At 38.9% G+C, this 23007-nt stretch overlaps 1 protein-coding gene across 3 annotated transcripts in view; it reads left to right on the forward strand.

Annotated features, from left to right (window-relative positions):
- DNAJB6 (DnaJ heat shock protein family (Hsp40) member B6) overlaps positions 1-22696 on the forward strand; it is a 60587-nt gene extending 37891 nt beyond the window's left edge. For all 3 annotated transcript variants that reach the window (XM_032235031.1, XM_032235029.1, XM_032235030.1), the window contains exons 9-10: positions 16954-17148; positions 21533-22696. In XM_032235031.1, the coding sequence (XP_032090922.1) occupies positions 16954-17148; positions 21533-21615 (278 nt within the window). In that variant the 3' untranslated portion in view covers positions 21616-22696. The remainder of the gene's footprint in view (positions 1-16953; positions 17149-21532) is intronic.
- Positions 22697-23007: the final 311 nt, after the last annotated feature.

The raw sequence follows: 23007 nt of genomic DNA on the forward strand, positions 1-23007 counted from the left end.
CCTTGCAAAATAAAGTAGTCTCAATAAAGCACTCTTTACTTTTTAAATTGAGACTCCTGGTGCATGGATTCCACATATGATTCCTGACATGTCATATTGATTAATATTAAATAAATAAATAAAATTTAAAGATAAGTGATGTGCCTTTGGAGGCCTAGAAGTGTCACAATTATCACATACTGTATATTTCAGAGTATAAGACACACTTTTTCCCCCTCAAAAAAGAGGCTAAAATCTGGGTGCGTCTTGTACACTGAATACAGCATTTTTTGCCTCCTGAAATCCCGCCCCTACACCAAAATGGCCGTGCGTAGCCTTTAGGAGCCTTGCAGAGTGTTCCTGGGGGCTGGAGAGGACAGAAATGGGCGGGCTGTTTTTTGCTCAGTTTTGCCCTCCCATCCCCCAGGAGCACTCTATAAGCCTCTTAATTTTTAATTTTTTAATTTGCCTCTTCAAAATCTTGGTGCATCTTATACTCTGAAAAATATAGTAATTTTACATAAGCTCGTCAATAAAAGACCATCTTTTCTGGGGAATTGTCATGATCTGCACAATAGTAGTGGGCCGCTTAAAGCTAGATATAGGTAGCCATGTTTCTTAACAATTCCTATTGGGCCCGTATTACAAAACATCAGCTGAGAGGATAAGTGCTGATGGAAGGAATCAAATTCATGAACACATATTCCAGCAGTTTTTTGAAGCAGATTACTTTCTACTAAATACTAAAATAGGTTTTAGTATTCCTCACATATAAGTTATGTTGAGCATTTTCCAACAGACCTTCATTATGGGAATCCAGGAATATAGGCTAGGATAATATTATTGGCAAAATAGATGCAATCACATTCTAATTGATCTTAGTTGTGATACTGCACTGTCATCATTTTAGGGATAGTTGTTGAATTGGAAACATCTGTTTTTTCTGCATGGCAGTTGCTTAACAATCCAATTGCATCTCTGTAAACTATTAGAATCCTCTTACTGTTAACTGCATTCACTCAAAATACTGAGCCATAAATTCTCCCATTAGTTTAGAATGATGTGTGAAATGGTGTACATCAAGGTGACAGATGTCCTACTGCATAGCCCTCTCACTATATCCAGGGCCCGGATTTGGCTGCGGGGTGCTAGATCTGGCCTGCAGGGCTATCCTGGGAATAATGAAGGACCGCCCTGCGGTGTCTCTACCAGCAAACGTGGAACTCTCGAGGACTGCAAGCAGCCCTCCCGAGCTGTGTTTTCACTAGCAGAGGGTTGCAGGAGACCATCGTAGTTGAAAACAGAGCTTGTGAGGGTCCATTTTCATTGGCAGAGGGCTCAGTCCACCACAAGCACCCCACACACAAGGGATGTTGTGTGCCCATCCTGGCTCCCCAAGGTCAAACACAACCCTAATGTTGCTCTCAATGAAATCAAGTTTGACACTCCTGTTCTATAAAGTATTTTTTTTAAAGGCAACTGGACTTTCTGGCTTTTCTTTGAAGACTTTCCGCTTCTTATCCAAGAAATTTCTTCAGCTACTACTTTAGCTTCTAAGAACCTGAAAAAGCTTCTTGGATAAGAAGCAAAATGTCTTCAAAGAAAACCAGAAAACCAGAAAGTTCAGTTGCCTCTTGAAAAAACACCTTTGCGACAACCATGACTTGGATGATTGAGAATCTCTATAGACCTCTCTCTCTAAGTACTAATAATGTATATTATAGCTCAGTACAGGTAGTCCTCAACCTATGACCACAACTGGGATCAGAACTAATGTTGCTAAGCAGTGCAGTAATTGTGAGCTGTGTCCAATTTTACGATCTTTTGCCCATGGCCATTAAGCAAATCACATGGTCATTAAGCAAATCCAGATTCTATTGACTTAGCTTGTTGGAAGCCACCCAGGAAGTTCACAGGTGGCAATCAGATAAGCCTGGGATATTGCAACTGTCATGAATACATACTGGTTGCCAGGTGCCCAAATTTTAATCATGCGGCCATTGGAACACTGCGACAGTCCTAAGCGCGAAGACTTCGTTGTAAGTCACTTTTTTCAGCACTGTGGTAATTTGGAATTGTCATTAAACGAATGGCCATAAGTTGAGGACTAGCTCTGGTCTAGAATGAAGTGATGTTAGGCTAATTTTTCCTTAGAAATGTGTGTGAATATTAGCTGGGCTTGGTGGTTAGGCTGTTGGTTTATTTGGTTGCAAACGTTTTATCACCATTTGAGGAGATGTCTTTTGGCACAACTCAATGCACTGACGACGTCACCACGAATGGTGACGTAACATTTGTAACCCAATTGTTAATTTTTCATTTGTTTGACTCTAGCCTAAATTTATCAGGTTAGCCCTAAGTGTGGTCCTGTCTTGGCACCGAGGGATCTATTATTAGATCCTGACATAATGAAAATTTATGGAAATGAGCCTATTCCTCCTTTTGGTGGAAGGAATCTCCAGGGCTGAGCATTTTTATGTATGTTTTATTTCTGCAGCATATTTGTGACAGTGGGAGACAAGGAATGATTGTTCTGTTCCTCAGGACTGAGCATTTTTAGTATAGTAGAGAATTTTTTTTTTTAATGGATGAGAATCCATCTCATCTATCCACTCCTACCAAGGACTTTCCTTGTCCACTAGGTCAGTAATGACTAACCTTTTTGTAAATTTGTGCCAAAATAGTGCGCTATTGTGTACACATGCATACCCATGCCCACACCCATAATTCAATAATAATTGGGGGAGGCTTTCCTGAAGCTTGGGGAGGGTGAAAAATGGGTCCAATGGCCCAACCAGAAGTTCAGAAACAATCCGTTTCCGGCTTCTTGAGGATCTCTGGGAGAGGCCGTTTTTTGTCCTATCCAGTCTTCAAGAAAGCCTCCACAGCCTGGGGAGGGAGAAAAACGGGCTCAACGGCCCTCTGGAAGGTCAAAAATCAGCTGGCTGGTGCATACATGCACATCAGAGCTGACCGTGTGTCGGTAAATATGGCTCCGCGGGCCACCTGTGGCACATGTGCCATAGGTTCGCCATCCAGGCACTAGGTCATTCATCCCTTTGACAGTTATGTGCTCACTTTAGTGGGATGCAGTTGACATAATGTGGGAATTAATATTCTTATGGTACTGCAAGGATTTACTGATTCTGTCTGGCTACAAAGTAGGGCAGTGGCGTGAAAATGCATTAATCCTTTACAATTGCAAGCACTGTGTTTGCTTTGCTTTGTTTGTGTTGGTACAATCATTTTACCATGTGACGAGAACTGAACATGCTGAAATGAAACTTCTTCTGACAGTGCAGACCTTTGGGAGGCTGTATATCTTGCTAAGGTCTTTCATTAGTCCAGCAGTGCTTTTGTTTGGCAAACTATTAAGCATTCTTCAACTGTTAAGCGTTTAGCTTGGTTTCAAAATAGTTTGTCTGAGGTTTAGGCTTGCCAGATCAAATCTTCCAAAAATAGGAGCCTCTAGCAGAGGGCTGCAACAGGCTGTCAAGGTTTTTGCTTCATGGAGTTAAGCTACCAAATGCTGTTTATTACAGACTAACTCTGATTCTCTAACTCCTTCATAGGAAGTTTATGGATTCCTCCTCCATGATTAAGCTAAGCTTGGAAACATTTATTTTTGGAAGAACTGTTTAGGTCCCTATTTGCTAACGGGAGGAAAAAATATCTCACAGGGAATTAATTTCAAAATATTGCACACAGTTGTAAAAATATTACGAGCTGGTTTGAAAATGAAAGAAAGAAGAACATAGTTATTGAAGCTTCCTAAAGTTCATGAGAATTAAGGCCTGGCACAGAAATTATAATGCTGTTTTAACTCACTTGCTGTATTCAGCCTGTATATTATAACTACAGCTCACAGCCTCTTCTCCATAGCTCTTGGATAAATGTGATACACTCATATATAACCGCAATATACAAAGGCAATGTTTATCAACCTTGACAACTCTACAACCTGTTAATGTCAAACTCCCAGAATTCCCCAGTCAACATGCTGTCAAAGTCTACACATTTTAAAGTTGCTGAGATTGATGGACCCCATATCAGAGTCTTTGGCTCAGTTCACACATCATGTTCACACTTTGGCAGGCTTACTCATAGCTTGTTGAATAAAGGGGGTTATTAAGCAATATCTCACAAATCTAAGCCAAAAATCATGGTTAGAAGCCACAATGGATGGGTTCATCCATACCATCAAGTCAAATCTAAACAAGCCATATTACAACTTAGTATTATGTATGCAAAGGATGATGCCTAAGAAGGGAAAGATGGAATAATGGACTACAGTGAAGTGGCTGTTTCCCAGGAAGGAGGGAGCACACTCAAAGGAGTCAGATGAGGCAATAACTGAATAGGAGACAGGAAGAGAGTTAACATAGACACTCCCTAGAATCTCCCAGGGTATATTTGCTGTGGTGAGATGAAGCTTTAATCTGGCAAGATTCGGTCTATTGGATGTAAACAAGTAAAGAATTACACTTTGTTGTTCTATGATGTTCTTGGGCGGGACCTGAAAATATATAATCTTATCCATTATAAATTAAATGAAAATGTACTGTTCTAAACTCCTTAAATGAAGGACTGGGGTAAATTATAAATTTAAGAAAAAATAGATAATCGAAACAGCACTAGGAAATTGCTTGGATATTTTTCATCCCATCATATATTAGTTTCTAATGAATTTAACTACGGCAAGATTCAGAGCAGATAATGCTAAGTGGCGAGTGAGTGAAGTATAATTATTGGAAACCTATGGAAAAATGTTGATGTACATATATTCTTTGGTATGGGGGAATGTAGAAGAAATGGCATAGTAGCTTATGTATAATTTCTCAAAAGGAAAACAACAAAATGCTGTTCACCTCACTCCAAGGTTTTCTACTGATGTTGATATTAGGTCATCTTTCTCAAACAGGAAATATAAAAGCCGATCTGAACTAGTACCTTATGTTGAGCAACATAATCATGTAGTCTGTGATAAAACCCTACTCATTATATTCTGAGCTGTTAATGACTTAAAGGAACCCAGAATAATAAACAAACAGCATCTGTACAGAGCAGAAACAGAAAAATCTGTGACTGTCCTATTTTTTCTTGTGGTCTTCAAAAACTCTTTGCTGATGTCTTTAATAAAGTCCCTCTTTGTCTTGTTGAACGTTAGCTTTAAATATGTCCTCTGTGATACCCAGAATCCTTAAAAAAAGAAGAGAATTTTGCCATGGATTCTTCTCTCTTCTCTTCAATTCTACAGGATTTATTCTGATCTTTGTTTTGGGATTTTCTTTTGCAGTCTTATTTCTTCCATTGTGTTTTGGGTTCTACTGGATTGATCTTGGGTAGGAACAGCAGTGCTGTCATTTATGGAGATGCATGAAACATTAGAGAAAACTGGGATGGATCAGGGTGCAGTGCAGACTGAACTCCCAATAAACGAAGGAGTAAATAATCTGATAAGGATACACTTCATAATTTTACTACACTGATACACTTGTGGGATGAGGATATCTTGAATCACATTTGTCCCACTCACAGAGATAATGGAGCTTATCCCCCTCCCCCCCCACATTATTCTTTTACCATTTGTCCCAAAAAGAATTCCCCACCACTCATGTAGGAACTCAAAATAAATTTTCCCTTTCAAAGTCCAGGTTTGATTGTTAAAATCTTTACCAATCATTAAACTGAAACAACACTTGTGGGACGAGGATATCTTGAATCACATTTGCCCCACTCACAAAGATAATGGAGCATCCCCCCCCCCACATTATTCTTTTACCATTTGTCCCAAAAAGGATTCCCCACCACTCATGTAGGAAATTTTCCCTTTCAAAGTCCAGATTTGATTGTTAAAATCTTTACCAATCATTAAGCTGAAACAACAATAAGAAAGCTTATAGCTAATCCTAAAATTGATTAGTTATTTCTAAAGAAAGAATAGCTATCCAAAATGGGAATCCACCATTTATAATTCACCCAAATCTATACTAGAATCATTTGTTTACATTTTATAATGCAGTAGTAAATATGCTACCAAGATTCTCCAAGGGATACATTCCAGTATTTAGGATTATTTTAACAAATGACCAGGACCTTTTAAAAAGCAATTAAACAGCTATAAACCACCTAGCTTTTCAAACATTCAGTAGATGTTTCTTAGATGGCTTCTACATTCTCTCTTTCTACATTTTGGTCAGGAAATTTTTGTCCTTGTGTGCAGTTCTTCATATTATATCTATAAGAGCAAATTCTTTAAAAAATAAGTCACATAATATAATAACAGTAGTGTTTTCTAAAAACCAAATGATTTTTTTGAAAAGTTGCCTTATTTGTAATTTCAGACGTGTTTAATGGGTTTTCTTGGAATTTCAGATAGAGATTTTGTCTGAGAGGATTTAATGTTCCCAAAAGCTTGCAAAAAGAATGTTGGCACTCCTATAAATTCTAAGGGAATCTTGTGTTGGAAAATACATAGGAAAGTGGTTCTTACAGCAGAAAGAATATAGCTACAACCGATCCAGAGAAGCCTGTAATCCAGGGATAGGCTTCAAAAATTTCAGCAACAGGTTCTCTGCTCAGTTGCTGGGTAGGCATGGCTTCTTGCACCATGGCGGAGGGCTGTTTTCGCCCTCCCCAGGCTCCAGAGGCTTTTCTTGAGCCTTTGGGAGGGCAAAACTGCCTCCCCTGGGCTCCGGAGACCCGAAGGCGTTTCTGGTCTTCTGGAACTGCCAGGAGGCCCGTTTTTCCCTCTCAATGAGCCTCCACATGGGCCCTGCACTTACCTCACATCCAAAACGGGTATGTGGAGACTCCTGGAAGGGGAGGGGTGGGTGGAGACAATCAGGGGTGGGATTTTGAGGTTCTCTGAACCAGCCATTACGTTAGCTACGGGTTCTCCCGAACCTGGGCAAACCGATAGCAGCCGACCCCTGTGTATCTCCTAATCAATTTGCACAAAATAAGGCCCTACTATTTTGACTTAATTGGTTGTTGCATTTTCACCCTGCTTTCTCAAATGAGCATTGTCTCCCAGGCCAAGCTAGATGACATCCTCCCAAGACAAGATAGATGACGGCATCTAAAGTACGCCAGAAAAAAAAGGCTCAAAGCTATTGACTACAGCGTGAAGGCTAAAACACATCCTGCTTTCCGGTCTGTATGGTTGCTTAGAGCAAGATTTAAGTTACTGGACTCCACTTGCCATTTTACGAGAGGATTTTCATATCCCGACCAGTGAAAACATTGCTCATGCATAGTTCATCTGTCAGTTATGTATCCCCTTTAGACGTATAGCCCCTATTGGATGCCCAAAGGAAACCGAATTATAGATTGTTGTATTTCCTCCTGGGCTCTAATGTACTGTACATATTGTAAGCAAACTGCTAAGTTTATAATTCAAGCAGTGGTCCTATGAGGCTAATAAATTGAACAAATTGGGGTACCCTGTAAGGGAGATTGTACTAATATATTTATATATTATCACTTTATTTCCTTCTGGCTATCTTATTCTGAAATTATATTATGTACTATATTTTATTTTATCGATAAGGCTTCAATAAACTACTACTATTACTGCTACTATTATTGTATTGTTGCTAAGAACACAAAATGGGTATTTTCACGTGTTGCACTTGATTTTTTTTTTAAATCTCACTTTTTCATGTTTGCCAAAGCATCCCATATTAGCAGGACATCTTTCCCCTCTAACTTAAAATCTAAAAGAAATTAGAAGAGACAGAAGAGGACACTGCCAGAATGATAATAACGTGTACACTGGCCTTTATATTCACCTGCCTGGATTCATTTCTTATTATTGTTTATGGATGGAGGCCTGTTCTAGTACTTTTATTTTCCTTCTTATTTGGTATAAGTAGGAAGGGAATAAAACACAAATCTCTTTCCATTGAAAGAATAAACACAGCATTTTTCCACTCCATACACACACTCGCTCCTGCAGAGTCCTCTAGGTATGCGGTGCCTGGGACACATAGCATCATGATTTCTGCCAGAATAGTGAAGATTGATTGCATACTGTAAAAAAAAATGGAAAGGCCAAATAAAGTCTCAAATATTTGTTATTCAGTGTTCCAAAATGAATCTTGATTGTTAAAATCGTTCCCCCCCCCCTAAAATTGAACTACAGAAACCGTGAGAAACATCTTCACTGTTAAACCGTTCAGTATATTCCTGGACAATCATCTGTTAGTTTCTGTCCAATGATCTAAGGTTTGCTCCTTACCGTAATTTTGGTTGTGAATGGAACTGGGAGGGGTACTTATGATGCGAAATTCCAACTGTTCCTCCCTTTGTGGTCACATACCTATAGGTGCTTGCCAATATGGTTGCATTTGCAGCAGTTTGCAATATCCTGCAGTCATATGACCACAGTTTACAATAATTTTGCCAAAAACTGACACTTCCCATAGTGAACCATTGGTTTGCTCAACAACTGGAGTATTCGCTTAACAGAGCCACAAAAAATGTTAAATTTAATGTGTAGGCTCCATGAGAATTGTAAGTAAGGAATTATCTGTATAATATTGTCGAGCTTTTTCTTGTAAAGTGTTTGGGAGAAAACCTAATGCTTATTTCCATTCAGAAATCTCCCTTCTCCAAAAATCACCCTTGTTGATGCATTCATGGAGTCAATTTATTAATCTATTAGCTTTCATTTTGTTTGTCTGTTTTGGACACAGCCTTGAAATATTGTTAATTTGGCCAAGTAATATTAATCTCAATCTGTGATTTGATATACTGCATTTGAAGCACCAATATTAGTCCTTCTCTGACCAATGCATAGTTTTCTGTATTGGAGATTGTTTGATATCTCACTCTAGTTCAGCGGTGGTGGTCCACAAGAAAATTTTGGTCGTGCGCAGAAAAATTATTTGCAATTTTTTATATTGCACTAAATATATCATTTTAAAAAATTCATATTGGTGGTCCTTGGGATTTAAAATTATGAATTTAATGGTCCCTGAGGTATGAAAGGTTGGTGACTTCTGCTCTAGTTGCTCTGAGAACAGAATGGGGGGTGGGGTGGGACATGTTAACAGATAAAATAAAAAGAACACATGATTTATAAATTGCAAGATTGGGAGCTTGGCAGAGGAGATGATCCTTGGGCAAGAAAAAATATAAATAGTTGGACGATAAGAAAATACATTTTTCCCACGTGTACAATATGCAATGATAAATAGTATACAGCTAAGGGTAGGATTATTTTTTTTCAGAAGTCTATAAAATGTGCAATTAGTAATGAAAAGAATACTGTATATTTAAACTATTACATCAATAGACCCTTAAAGACAAATGAAACTAGTGCCACATAAATTTTTGTGGATCATCATCTACTTCAACCAAAGTTTAAGCAATATTAAACATATTTTGATCACCATGTTTTGGTCACCATGATGTAGAAAAGATGTGGAGACTCTAGAAAGAGTGCAGAGAAGAGCAACAAAGATGATTAGGGGACTGGAGACTAAAACATATGAAGAACGGTTGCAGGAACTGGGTATGTCTAGTTTAATGAAAAGAAGGACTAGGAGAGACATGATAGCAGTGTTCAAGTATCTCAGGGGTTGCCACAAAGAAGAGGGAGTCAAACTATTCTCCAAGACACCTGAGGGTAGAACAAGAAGCAATTGGTGGAAACTAATCAAGGAGAGAAGGAACTTAGAACTGAGGATAAATTTCCTGACAGAACAATTAATCAGTGGAACAGCTTGCCTCCAGAAGTTGTGAATGCCCCAACACTAGAAGTTTTTAAGATTTTGGATAACCATTTGTCTGAAATGGTGTAGGATTTCCTGTCTAAGCAGGGGGTTGGACTAGAAGACCTCCAAGGTCCCTTCCAACTCTACTATTCTATTCTAAATAACATATGAGGTGTTATTGAAACTTAAAAATAAAGTGTTCTCTTTTTTCATTTGCATGCAAATGAGTGAATTTGAATGCTTATCAAAATAAAATAACTCACACCTTTATTCCACTTCCGATATGATTAATGCGGTCCAGCTCAGATCAAGGTGTGAAACAGGATGTTGCCATACACAGGGCAAACATCCATCACACCTTGTTGTGTTGTGTGTTAAGATGATTCCTTTGCTATTTCACTCCAGAAATTACAAACTCAGTCTTATTTCAACCAATACATCCTAAGTCTGGATTATCCTATGGGAAAACTGAAACTTATGTAGTATCAGAATTCATAGTTTTTGTACTATCACAGTATATAAGCTTCTTCTTCTCAAGGTGTGTGTGGGTGGTGAATCTATACTGAAAAATCATTTGTGCCTTCATAAGATGTATATTTGGCAATTGGATATCTTCTCTTTCAACTGTCTTGGTAGTCTACAGGCCATGCCAAGCATGTATGTTTAGAGAAATAGATACTACAATGTCTGTGGTTCTCTCTGAGCTTGGTTATTTTCTTGCAGACGTTTCATTACCAAACTAGGTAACATCATCAGTGCAACAAGAGTGTGATGTTTGCTCTCTGTTTAAATAGCCATTAGTAGTGTATACCACAACCCTCAGTCCCTTCCAGCACTGATTATATTAGCTTCTAGTTGGGTAATGAAACATCTGCAAGAAAACAGCCAAGCTCAGAGAGCACCAAGGATCACTTAATTCAGTAGAGCTATATATATTCTCTTCTATCAGAAACAAATGCTTTCTTCCTGTCTAAATTCTAGGCTAAATCCTGCAAAGTGGAAAGGGCTTTGTTTTCATATCCTCCCATGCTTTTGGTTCCCAAGAGCATACTAAAATGTGAAGAACATGGAAAGGCAAATGACCCTATCCGACCAAAAGCTCACAGCAAGTGTATACAGTATGTATTATTAAGCTCATTTAAGTCGGTCATGGCACAGCCTGCTTTGTATGAAAGCATGAAAGAGTTCTGCCCAGGATAAATCCTGCCAATTAAGCTTAGCAAATCGCAGGCCACTTATTCACGGTACTGAACAGTTTGTAAGCTGCCTAGAGCTGCCTCTGGCGAGATGGATGCCATACAAATGTAACACATAAATAAATAGACACTTCCCTAAAATGCAAAAAAAAACCATGTTCGTTCTTATTGTCTAGTGTAGGAGACTTGTCTCCAATAGTTCTTGGAGACACTTTTGGCTAACTCAGAAGTAGACAGGATGTAGCCCTATCCATTTGCAACTGAATTGCTGCTTTCCAAGAAGGCAGAGCTTTGGGATCCGTTTGCTAGGAATTTTTGGAGTTTATACGTGAAAGGCGTTGTGGAATAGAAACCTTCTATCCAAATATAGTAATTCTGTTTAGTTGTCATTGCTAACATCCAGTCCTTTTTCCTTAAATCCTTTTGGAATGTCACTTAAGCAGGATATTACTGCAACACATAGAAGGCTAAAAATTAAAGTCACATTGAGGCCTTTAGTTGCCACACGACAACTAAAATTGTGTGCTTAATACTTTTTTTAAAAAAAGAAAAGAATGTGCAGTATATATATCTGATTTGAGCAGAATTTTGCTTCTGAGGAGTAAAACTGCCAGCAATTGAACTTGTCATCTTCAGCCAAGGAACTATCTTAGCAACACACCTTTAATGTTCAGAAAACACTAAATATATATATTCCTCTAAATATTGATAGATGATTTCTTTGTTGATCTTCTTGCATTGTGCAATGTTGCCATCCAGTGGCTAAACAGCATGATTCGTTCTGTTATTTCACTTCAGAATACCAACTAATGCAATAAAGGAATATTATATGGCCATTTGGATTAAAAACAAAAGCACTATTGGCTATTAATAGAATAGGCAGCTAATATTGAAATTCTGAGAAATATGAAATGTAGCCTCTGCAACTGAGTTCGTGAAAATAAAAACATATAAATGTGGAGTCTTTTATTATGCTAGTAGCAAGTTCAGGATAGTACCCACTTCCCTTGTATATTGTAAGTACTGTGTAGATCTAAACCTTATATTTTTCCCCTCCAGTCAGTCCAGCCACTATAGGAAATGAGTGATTAATTTGTGTTGTCTGTGGTTCATTGTTTGTTGCTTATGGAGCAGGTTGAAGAATCATGGACACAGGGACTTCCCATGTGATCTTCACTCTGGTGTTTCCAGGGAGTAAAAACACATTTTCATGGACAGCCATTTGTCGCAAAATTGGAGCAGAAGGGCTAGTATGTATTTTTGAAGCATATTCATGGTGCTTCTTGAGTTAACCTTAACTTTTGCACTGATTTGGTTTAGAAATTGCACTCTTAACTCCTAGCCAAGAGAATTTTCCACCACACTGGAAACAATGACATCATCCAATTATTTAGAAACAATCCCGAGGTCTGTCGTTACCTGTGAACCCATCAGTTTGTTCAAAATTGTCTTTTTAAGCCATTCTACAATTAAGTTGGATAATAAGAACTTGATGAAAGAGACAACTAGTTTTAATGTTAATATTTTCTGTTGCCTTGAGCTAGCTGTTAAAACTTTTTAAATTGGGGTAAAAAGGAACAAAGTCATGCTGTTCTGTATTTTAATTTTAGGGTGATGTGAAAAAAACCCATTTCTGAACTTTTTCTGCATTATGAACAGAATAACAGAGTTGGAAGGGACTTTGGAGATTTTCCTGTCCAACCCCCTGCTCAAATAGGACACTCTATACCAGGGGTGTCAAACTCAATTTCATTGAGGGCTGCATCAGGGTTGTGTTTGACCTCATGGTGGTGGAATGGACATGACCAGGCTGGATGGCCAGCTTGATGTCACTCGTGACGAGGGCGCCTGTGGTGGACCGAGTGCTCTGCCAGAGAAAATGGGCTCCTGAGCTCCGTTTTTGGCTGCGACGCCCTCCTGCAACCCTCTGCCAGCAAAAATGGAGCTCAGGAGGGCTGTATACAATCCCCCCGAGCTCTGTTTTCGCTAACAGATGCACCAAGGGCCAGTCCCTCACTGTTTCTAGGGTGGCCCCCGGGCCAGTTCTAACCACCCTGCAGGTCGGATCCGGCTCCTGGCCTTTAAGTTTGACACCCCTGCTCTATACCATTTTAGATAATTGGTTATCCAATCTCTTCCTAAAAACATAAAACCTCCAGTGTTGGAGCACCCGCAACTCCTAGAGGCTAATTTCTACAAGGAGGCACATGTGAGATAGACTCCTCATATAATAGCTTTAACATACGAAGAATATTGCTAAATACTAACATTTTAAAATAATCCATATTCAATAATAAACAATAACATTTATCAATTGGAAAATAGACTATTTTGCAAGTCTGACACATTTTGTTAGCCAGATCGTGGTAGCAAAATTATTGAGGTAAAGAGCAATTTTTTTAAAAAAAAAACTTCATTAAATTTCATAAACAAACAGTAAAATACATAAAGCATAAAGGGGGTGTGTGAATAATAGTTAAAAAGTGATAAAAAAATATATCAAATTAGTCAATTTATAAAAATAGCTTGGCTAGGAGGGATAGCAACTCATTCTAGAGATAAATGTGTTGTTCCCAATGTAAAGTTCATAAGCTTTGATTTGCCTTTTATGCTAAATGAGATACATCCTTCCTCTCTTATGACATTCAAAAGTTAGTCAGTTTCCAGGAAGCAAGAGATTGTAAACTAAACATTTGTTTCTCTTTCCGTAAAATCTTAAAAGGAAGTATTTCACAGTTCTTCCAAGGTAGGGTTAGGGTTAGGTAAGGTTCGCCTCCCCACTATTTTTGTTTCTTAAGTCCTCTGCCTGGCAGAAGAGGAAGTATCGTACTTAAAAATCCATTCCAGGAAAGTGTGCTATAGAACAGGAGTCTCCAACTTTCGCAACTTTAAGCCTGAAGGACTTCCCAAAATTCCCCAGCCAGCTTAAAGTTGCCAAGGTTGGAGACCCTTGGATAGCAGAGTCTCCAATCTTGGCCACTTTGTGGACTTCAACTTCTAGAATTCCCCAGCCAGTATGGCTGGCTGAAAAATTCTGGCAACTAAGTCTACAAGTTTTAAAGTGGCCAAATTTGGAGACTTCTGCTATAGAATATTCGTCTGTTAAATGAACGTGTAGTCTTTTCCATTATGCTTGTTTCCAATTTCGTTGAGTTAGAACTGAAAGTGAGAGAAAATAGCCTGGGGGAAAATGTATGGATTTTCAGGATCAGAATTAAGACTAACATTCATTTGTATTTGACCAAAGGGTTTCATTTGAGCTAAGTAACTGACGTCTCTGCACGTCTCTCCATTTTCAATGTTAGGATCCAAAAGCACTGTCAAGCAAAAGGTTTTGAAAACTTGTTTTCATCTTGAAATGGTTTTTATTTCTTAGCACCATACAGTAATTCTCTTTGCTGCGCTTCTCTATAGCTTCTCTTTGCTGCGCTTCTTAATCATTAACTTCTGCCTCCTCACCATCCTAGGCAGCTGATTCATGATCCAGCAAAGAAAACACGTAGGTAATCTGGTACCACCTGGGATGACACCATCCTTAATGAGTATTATTAGGTGTGGTTAAGAACATGAGCTCAGCCATGTATTCAAGGTTTAACAACTCTTTCATTTCTGAAATGTTTCTTTAATCGTTAAATACTCTTATTTCTTTTAGCCTATTTGATTTGTTCTATTTAATTTAGAACATAGTTCAAAGAATGATACATTCATAAATCTTAGTCCTTTGGAAGAGTGGTGGTCCGTGGACCACCGGTGGTCCACGAGAAAATTTTGCTGCTCCGCAGAAAAATTATTTGCATTTTTTATTGTGCACTAAATCAGGGGTCCTCAAACTACGGCCCCTGGGCTGCATATGTGCAATGAACATTTGTGTTGCTGCAGAGAGTCTCCCCCTTCGGGGTCTTTTTGTGCTAGTTAGGGGAGGGCAGAAATTCTGACTTGGGGTCTGCTTCAAACTCCTGGTGCGGGGCTTTGGGCAAATGCTGGAGGGAAATGCATCATGGAAGGAAATGCATCATGGCCTGGAACTTGCTGACCATCTCAGCCCGCTGAGCTTCCAGGTGCCGGTACCTGACCTTGCACTCCTGAATGTCTTACCTCAGCTTGGAAAGCCTATGCTCGTAGTCCTCAGTGTGGTAGCCTCCTTCTTGGTCAGATCCAATTTGAAGTGAGCTGTTTTGTCAACTCTTTCTTGTGTTGGCTGCTTAGTTCCAATAACTGCTTCCTTTTTGGGCCCTAAGGAGCCCGGGTGGGGAGGTGAGGAGTGGCTGGGAGGGGAGGCTGGCGAGGTGTTCCTCAATGTGAGTGACATCGAGTTGGCCATGCCCACCCAGTCACATGCCCACCTAGCCACACCCAGCCTACCAGTCATTAGCCAGATCATAGTGGTCCGTGGAATTTAAATTATGAATTTAGTGGTGCCTGAGGTCTGAAAGGTTGGTAACCTCTGCTTTGGAGTGTTTTCTTTGATTTGGGCATCACTCAAATTCTTCTAACAGTAGTTTCCGCATGAAGACCAAAAGAAAATATGGTAACAGCTTTCAAGTATCAGAAAGATTGTCACACCAAAGAGGGCAGGATCAGATCTAGTGTAGATGTAGGTTCATACTAGATGTCAGAAGGAACTTCCAAATTATACAGGTGGTCAGCCAGTGAATCAGGCTGGCATAAGAAGCGGTGAGTTTTACTTTGGTAGAGATCTTCAGATAGCAGCTCTCATTTGTCAATGATACAATGATCTGGTACTCAGCAATGAGGTTGTCTAGAAAATTACTGAAGTCACTCAGCACAGTCACTCTATGACATTTCTTCTTAGTTATAGCAAATATTCATATTGGTTTCTTTGGGTGTTTTTTTTTTTTGCTTTGTAATAGTTTGCTACAAAGAGTCTAATTGTCTAGATTACCAATCTAGACAAATTCAATAGGTACAATATCTAAAATTCTGACTCTTGACCTACCACCCCTTCTGACTTATTACAATAACTGGGTACCCAGAATTGGATTCAGGAGCTTATGCATTTCTCAGATTGGGGGATAGTATCAGTTCAGCTACTTCACAAGAAACGGAGCCTATATTATAAGATAAAAGCAACCACAGGTAGCAGGTGCATAGGTGGGAAGTCTGATACAGCAACTACGGTTCTTGTCTTTTATGAAATCTTGTCTCATAAAATCACATAATTCTTGGGCTCTTTCATTAGTTTTTAAATCTTTTCTTTTGCTCTACTACAGTTGGCTCTTCCTCACTAGTAGGGTCTCTGACCATATTTTCTTTAAAAAAAAGTATTTTTCTTTTAAGAAAAAGGCATCATTGTTAACCTGTTACTAGTAGCTCAGAATGCTGGGTGCATATCTGAACTACTTGGCACATCACAACTTGTAGATTTTAAGATGGTTTTTTTTTTTCCATACAGGTTTTATAATTCCACTCGGATGCTGTTTTCAGGCTGTGGCAGCCTGTAGCAAGCACCCTCCGTGGGTTGTAATATCTTTTCATTGTTCTGCCCATACTCTTGAAGGAACTATCTAGATGAATCATGGTGATTCCATTTGATTCATCACTATTATTGTGTGTTCATAGGAAGCTTCATCAGGGGTCATCCTGCAATGTTTTCCCCTCTCTTAATTTCCTCCCTTTTGTTCCAAATACACCAGTGTAGTTTCCAGGCATCATGAGTAGAGTGGGGTGGAGAAATACTACTTGATTACACATGAAGAAACTGAAGCACCAACAAACTGAAGTGATTTGCTCCTTTCAACTTGAAACCCAACTCTGGATTTGAATTACAGTCTTGGATGCAGAAATGTCCAAAAGTCAGGTGACATCGATGGTGATCAAGATGATACTTCGATCAAGCCTTGTTTATGTGCAATGCATCTCAATCTTTATGACCACAGCCTTTTGGACATGTCTTAGATGGTGTTTTGACCAGACCCAAGAAACACCCTGCTTTAGATGCTGCTTTGCTTTGCTTTTATTGTCCGTGACACATGAAGCCCACCTGTTTAGCCAGCTCCTTCCTGTCTTGAATAGTTTTCTTTTCTTCCCTTCTTCAGGTGTCCCTGATGAAGAAGTTTTTGCAGCAGAATGCACCCGCAGAGGACAAAATGCCTTGCCTTTCCAGCCGGCTAATGTCCGTTCTCCAAAATCCCTGAAGCCCACCACCTACCCTAAGCATGCCTTTCACTGTAATAGCGATGAGGACGACGAGTCGGTGATGACCAACTGGGAGAGCCCCTTTTATTCATCAGGTGTGCACAAAACAGGGCATGAGAAGCGAGTAAATAAAGGGGGACTGGTGGGAAAACCAAGGGAAAAAGATTTGAGTAATAGGGAAAAACTGAAAGAGAAGAAGCGAAGGAAACCATGGGGCTGCATCCTGATTTAGGGCTAGCATTCCATGTGCATTCTTTCACCCCCCTGCCTTCAGAGAGGCTGCAAAATATTTTGAGTCCCGTCCCTCCCCAGAAAATTGCAAAAAATACCCAAGTAAAATCCAGCCTCTATGCCCATAGCTATGAAGAGCTAAGCTGCATCTTGTGCCTTTTAGTTGGCATTTTGTCTACTTCCCTTGCTTCATATTCATGCTTGGCAATTATTGAATAATCTTGAGTTTGGAGTGTGTAGGGTCATCTTTTCAACCGTTACTTTTTAATTGTTCACATCCAATTAGAACTTTTCATGGAAGGCTCATGTGCATCTTTATATTTTCTTTTGCAAACTTACAACTCGGCTGAAGAGTTGAGATGCAGAGCAGCCTGCTCACTATTTTGCTCATTTCAGTCATTGCCAGATCTAAAAAAATATTTCATTTGCAGATTAATGCTACAAGACTCACATTTTCTTTGGCATCCAGGATTAACAAGAGCTTTAACATGAGTAATCTGAGTAATCTTGAGTAATCTTGTTTATACCCTATTTGTTTTACTGGCTGCCATCATAGGAGAGGCAAGTACATTAAATTGCTGTTTTATGAACGTGCTGAAATGAGAAATTGCAGCACTGTATATGTGGCTACACAATCATTCCCTTTCTTTTGCTCTACTAAAGCTTAGAATGCCTGTTAAAAAATGGTTGGGTTTTTTCCCCCCAAGAAAGCTCTCTCTCTCCCAATTTGTTATGCAGGACATCCATTCTCCCTTATGGAAATTGGGGAATCTGTAGATCAAAAAGACTATAGGTAGTCTTTGTTTAGTGACTTCCTTGTTTAGTGACCCTACACAGCAATGACAGTGAAGGAAAAGGAACTTTAAAAACCAATCCTTGCATTTACAACCTGTGTAGATTTGTAAAGCAAAGGAAAGTTGAAACAAGATCATGCTCGTAGTCATGGTTTCACTTAGTGGCTATTTTGCTTAATGACAAGTTGCCGGTTGCCAATTGGGGTTGCTAAATGAGGACTACCGTACCTATATGACTCTGTGAGAATGATCTTGAACTTTCAGAGTGTCCCTTTCAGGCTTTGCAACTCATTGAGAGCTGAGGTTTTTGGTTTTTTTTAAAGGAATTTTTTTAATTGTGTACATTTAAGAATTCTGAAACAGCTGCAAGAATTGCTAATGCTTCACTTCACACTCAGCATCTGCTCTCCTATGATTTCAGTCACATCTCAACTGAGTTGCATCTATTGCTTCTGTAATGGGGGAAAATTTTTATAGGCTCAGGTAGACCAACTTCCCAGCTTTTCTACATCTCTCATCAGGGCTTAGGAACAGCAAAGATGGACTTGTTGCAACTTTAGAACACTTTTTTGTTGTTTATTAAAGGACCCCTGGCTCCTTCTTGTCTTTCCTCCTGCTGTTCTTCATGTCCACAGAGGCCACTCCTAGCCACAAACATTTTGAGGGGTACAGATTGGGAATGCTGAATTGTCAGAAACACTGTGTTGTTTTCACAATCTAAAGAGTGATGCCTTCTGTAGTTATTAATAAAACAAAAGAAGGATGCCCACTCCTACCTCCAGATAGCAGAGCTGATGCATTGTGCCTGTTACCCCTATTGCAGTTGGACAAGCTTTTGCTTGGCAACTTCAAATAGTTACTATCAGATCTCTGCACAACTTCCCACAGATTACTATTTGTTATTTTAGAATGCTAAATGTACACACTAGCAATAGCAGTAGCAGTTCGACTTATATACCGCTTCATAGGACTTTCAGCTCTCTCTAAGCGGTTTACAAAGTCAGCATTATTGCCCCCACAGTCTGGGCCCTCATTTTACCCACCTCGGAAGGATGGAAGGCTGAGTCAACCCTGAGCCGGTGAGATTTGAACCGCCGAACTGCAGTTAGCAGTCAGCTGAAGTGGTCTGCAGTACTGCACTCTAACCACTGCACCACCTCGGCTCATCACTACGATAGGCAGTGTCTATTCTTTCAGCAATGGACAAGCAAGGCGAGAGGGGTTTGTGGAAATGACAATTGTTGCGACTTTTAGGTGGAAAGGTTATGGTATATTTATTTCCAGACACAAAGGAGAGAAAAAGGAGAAAAAGGAGAGAAAAAGCTAGCAATTAAGGCTTTAAAATGCTCACATTTGATTAGGGCATGTATTCACCAGGTAAACAATCATGATTTCTACAGTTTGCACCTCAGAAATAAAGCTCCAGATGACTCCATTGCCAGGACTGGGAGCAATTAAAAGAAATGAACGAATTTGCTGATCAGCTTTTTCCAGAATCAGTTATTAGAAGGTGGTGTAGCATATTTATTAGTTGAACATCTAATTGCTATCATCAGAATATGACTAATTCCATAGCCAGCTAAAACCACCCTTGAGTATTCATTGATAGGAATTGCTCTGTGGAAGAAGCAGTGCAAGCAGTCTTAACTTATAACCATCTTATAACCATTTTAACGATGACTGAAAGTTAGAACAGCAATGAAAAAAAGTGACTGGTCCTCAAAGTTATGACCGTTATACCACTCTTGTAGCATTGTGATTTAGGCACTTAGCAACTATTTACAACAGTTGCAGTCATGTGATCATAATTTGTGACCTTCCCAGCTAGTTTCCAATAAGCCAAGTCAATGAGGGAAGCTGGATTTGCTTAAGGACTACATGATTCAATTAATGACAATGTGATTCATTGAACAACTGTGTGAAAATGGTTGTAAAATCAGGTCTAGTCATGGAATTGTACTGCTTAGTGACAAGATGGACCAAAAATCTGTAATAACTACCTGTTAGATTTCCTTTGCAAATTATCCAGTTGGCAATTATAACCCCCGTCTTTGGAAGTGAAACTACTCTGTTTTTGCTACTGACTCTTACTAAAAATAAGTGAGAAATAGCTTATAATAGAAGTAGAAATTCAAGCATCAAAAGAAGAGTTGTGGGGTAGCTTGTAAGGACAAATTGAAATATTTAGTTTACACAGCAGTCTTTCTTTACTTGTCTTAACCATAAATGTTTCTCTGGGGTAAAGGAAGATTATAAATCATTTTCAATATGATGATGATAATGAAGATGTGATGATGATGATGATGATGATGATGATGATGATGATGATGATGATGATGATGATGATGGAGAAGAAAGAAATCCACTTGTTTTTGTGTATGGCATCCTCTCCAAAATGAAACTTCCTTTGCTTGCCTTTAATTTTCTTATGCTAACTAGTGAACGTCCTGTAGCTTAGTTGAGCCACACTTTTCAGAAAGTTCTTGAGATACAACTACTTAAAAGGGTGGTGTATAGCAGGGGTGTCAAACTTGTGTCATCATGGCATCATCATGTAATGTATCAGGATTCCCCCCCCTTCTCTAAACCAAGTGTGGGCATGGCTAGTGCGTGACGCATCCAGCCCACGGACCCTGAGTTTGACACCCCTGGTATATGGTAAGCACTAGTTCATGCAATGAGCTGAATTATGTCAGAAGGTGAAGTTTTGAGAGAATTTTCTCAGCCTCATGGGCACGAATTCTCCCTTTCTCCAACAATATCACCCATCTTTTCCAAGGTTACGGAGAGCAATGCATGGAAAAAAGCTGGCTATGCTTCATCTGCATCTCCTGTTTGCCCAGGAAAGGACAAGAATGGCCAAACAAGAAGTTTTCACTCTTGTCCTTTCCTTTTCATTCTTCTGGATGTATTGAAAGCTCTACCTAGTTCATTCTGCTTTGGCAGAGATTTAGAGTAGGCTGTTCAATTCATTTTCCATGAAAAGGTCCCTGACTAAAGCTCAGGCCATGATTCATATCATAAGAATTGAAGCCTTACAAGATGGCTTCTTAAAAAATAATTAAAGGGATTTCTGTGACAGGTGTCCCTGTAGTGATGTCAAACCTTCTAATGTTGTTTGAAGGTCCTACAGCAGGGCTGCCAAACTCCCGGCTTGCAGGCCGGATACTTCACACACTAGCCACGCCCACGCCTGATTTAGCGAAGGGGGAAAAAGTCCTGATATGTCACGTGATGCTGCCGTGACGACGCAAGCTTGACACCCCTGTCTTACAGCAAAGATGTGCCTTGTTGACTAGAAAGCAATACTGTAGATCCGATATCATTGCAGTTGCCTAAGAAATTTGCTTTCATGCCTCTTTTCAGAAGCTCTGGCTCAAATTTTGAGGGAACAATCTTTACATTGGGGTAGTTCTGCTATATGAACAATGTTTTACAAGCCATGTCTCCTCAGGACACAAAGAAGGCAGCAAGCGGAAGAAGCAGAAGCTGAGGGAGGAACAGAAGAAGAAGAAAGCGGCCAAGGCGCCATATTAGAATGGATTCTGATGTCCCCAGATGCTATTCTTTTGTTGTTCTACCATTTGATCCCACCCAGGTTCTTGGTGCATATATTTCTTACAGCTCTTCTCACTTAGCAAATGAGATAACAGTTAAAGTACACTAAAGTTGCACTATTATGCTTGAGCACCACATACTTGGTGAAGTTGCGATATAAGACACCCCAGTTAGAAACTCCTTCCCAGTTAGAATAAACCAGTGTTAATGGTCAGGATGTCAGATACCATAAAATAGAGTAGATTTTGATTAAAATTGTTGAAGACATAGTAACGAAATGCGTCCTTTTCATCTCTTCCTGTCCTGGGTTAAGCATGTTTATTCAAAGTTTGGTAAGGTGTAAGCAACATTGTTATTTTTTAAAAATAGCCATCATGAATATTTTTTTGATTTCAGAAGAAACCCCAATGGAACCTTAACATATTTAAATTTGCCTCTAATGGGAATGGGATTAAGTTCTATAATGATCTATAATGTCATTTGTATACTAGTTGTACCCAGATATAGTTAATTAGCTTGCACTGAGTACATAATTGGAAATTTAAGAATATAAATATAGCAAGATTACATGATCCCACCTGTATACATGTGTAATTTGCATGGTCCATGACTTCTTCTTAACCTCGTAACAAAATACTAAGCCAGAACCTTTTTCCAAGCATGGTTACTATGAGCTGCCTTCCTGCTATTTAATCTACAAATTAAAATAGTTGAATGTTTTGGTCTCTTTTTTTAATTTCCCTTTCACCAATACATTGTGTTGCCTATTCTCTCTTATTGGAAACCCTCATTTTTTTTGAGAATTTTTTTAATTACACCAAAATATTGTAGCTTAGGTCAGGAAGATGGTGATGTAAGTGGATTTACAGTACTTATCTGGATTCAATTGTAATGTTTCTATTAAGAAAATGTAATCTTGTGCAACTCATTAAGATATGTTTAAAAGGAACATGTCTGAATCAAGTTGGAGAACCATTTTTTGTTATGGAAATACCACTGAATTGTTGTGCTGTGTGACTAATATTTAAAGAAATAAAGTAAGTTCCCTTATTAGCTCTTATTTTTTTAGTTTGATTTTTTTTTTTTTTGAAAGCAGAGAATAACCTCATTGGGACATAAAAATCAAATGGAAGATAATATATCTCAATCGATAAATACACTGTTGAATGTTTTCTGGTTTACAGTAGAAAAAAGTTAATCGGGATTTTTACCGAAATGATAACAAGAAATCATGAAAATGGTTGTGCGTCTAAAAATTGGTAGCTAACTTGGCTTTTTATTTAACTGAAGATTTCTAAATATTAGATTTGCAGATAATTTTTCAATTATAAAGCAGAAAATCTTACAAGATTTTAAAAGGTATTTAATATA

The sequence above is a fragment of the Thamnophis elegans genome, chromosome Z, assembly GCF_009769535.1.
Source record: "Thamnophis elegans isolate rThaEle1 chromosome Z, rThaEle1.pri, whole genome shotgun sequence".
Taxonomy (NCBI): Eukaryota; Metazoa; Chordata; class Lepidosauria; order Squamata; family Colubridae; genus Thamnophis; species Thamnophis elegans.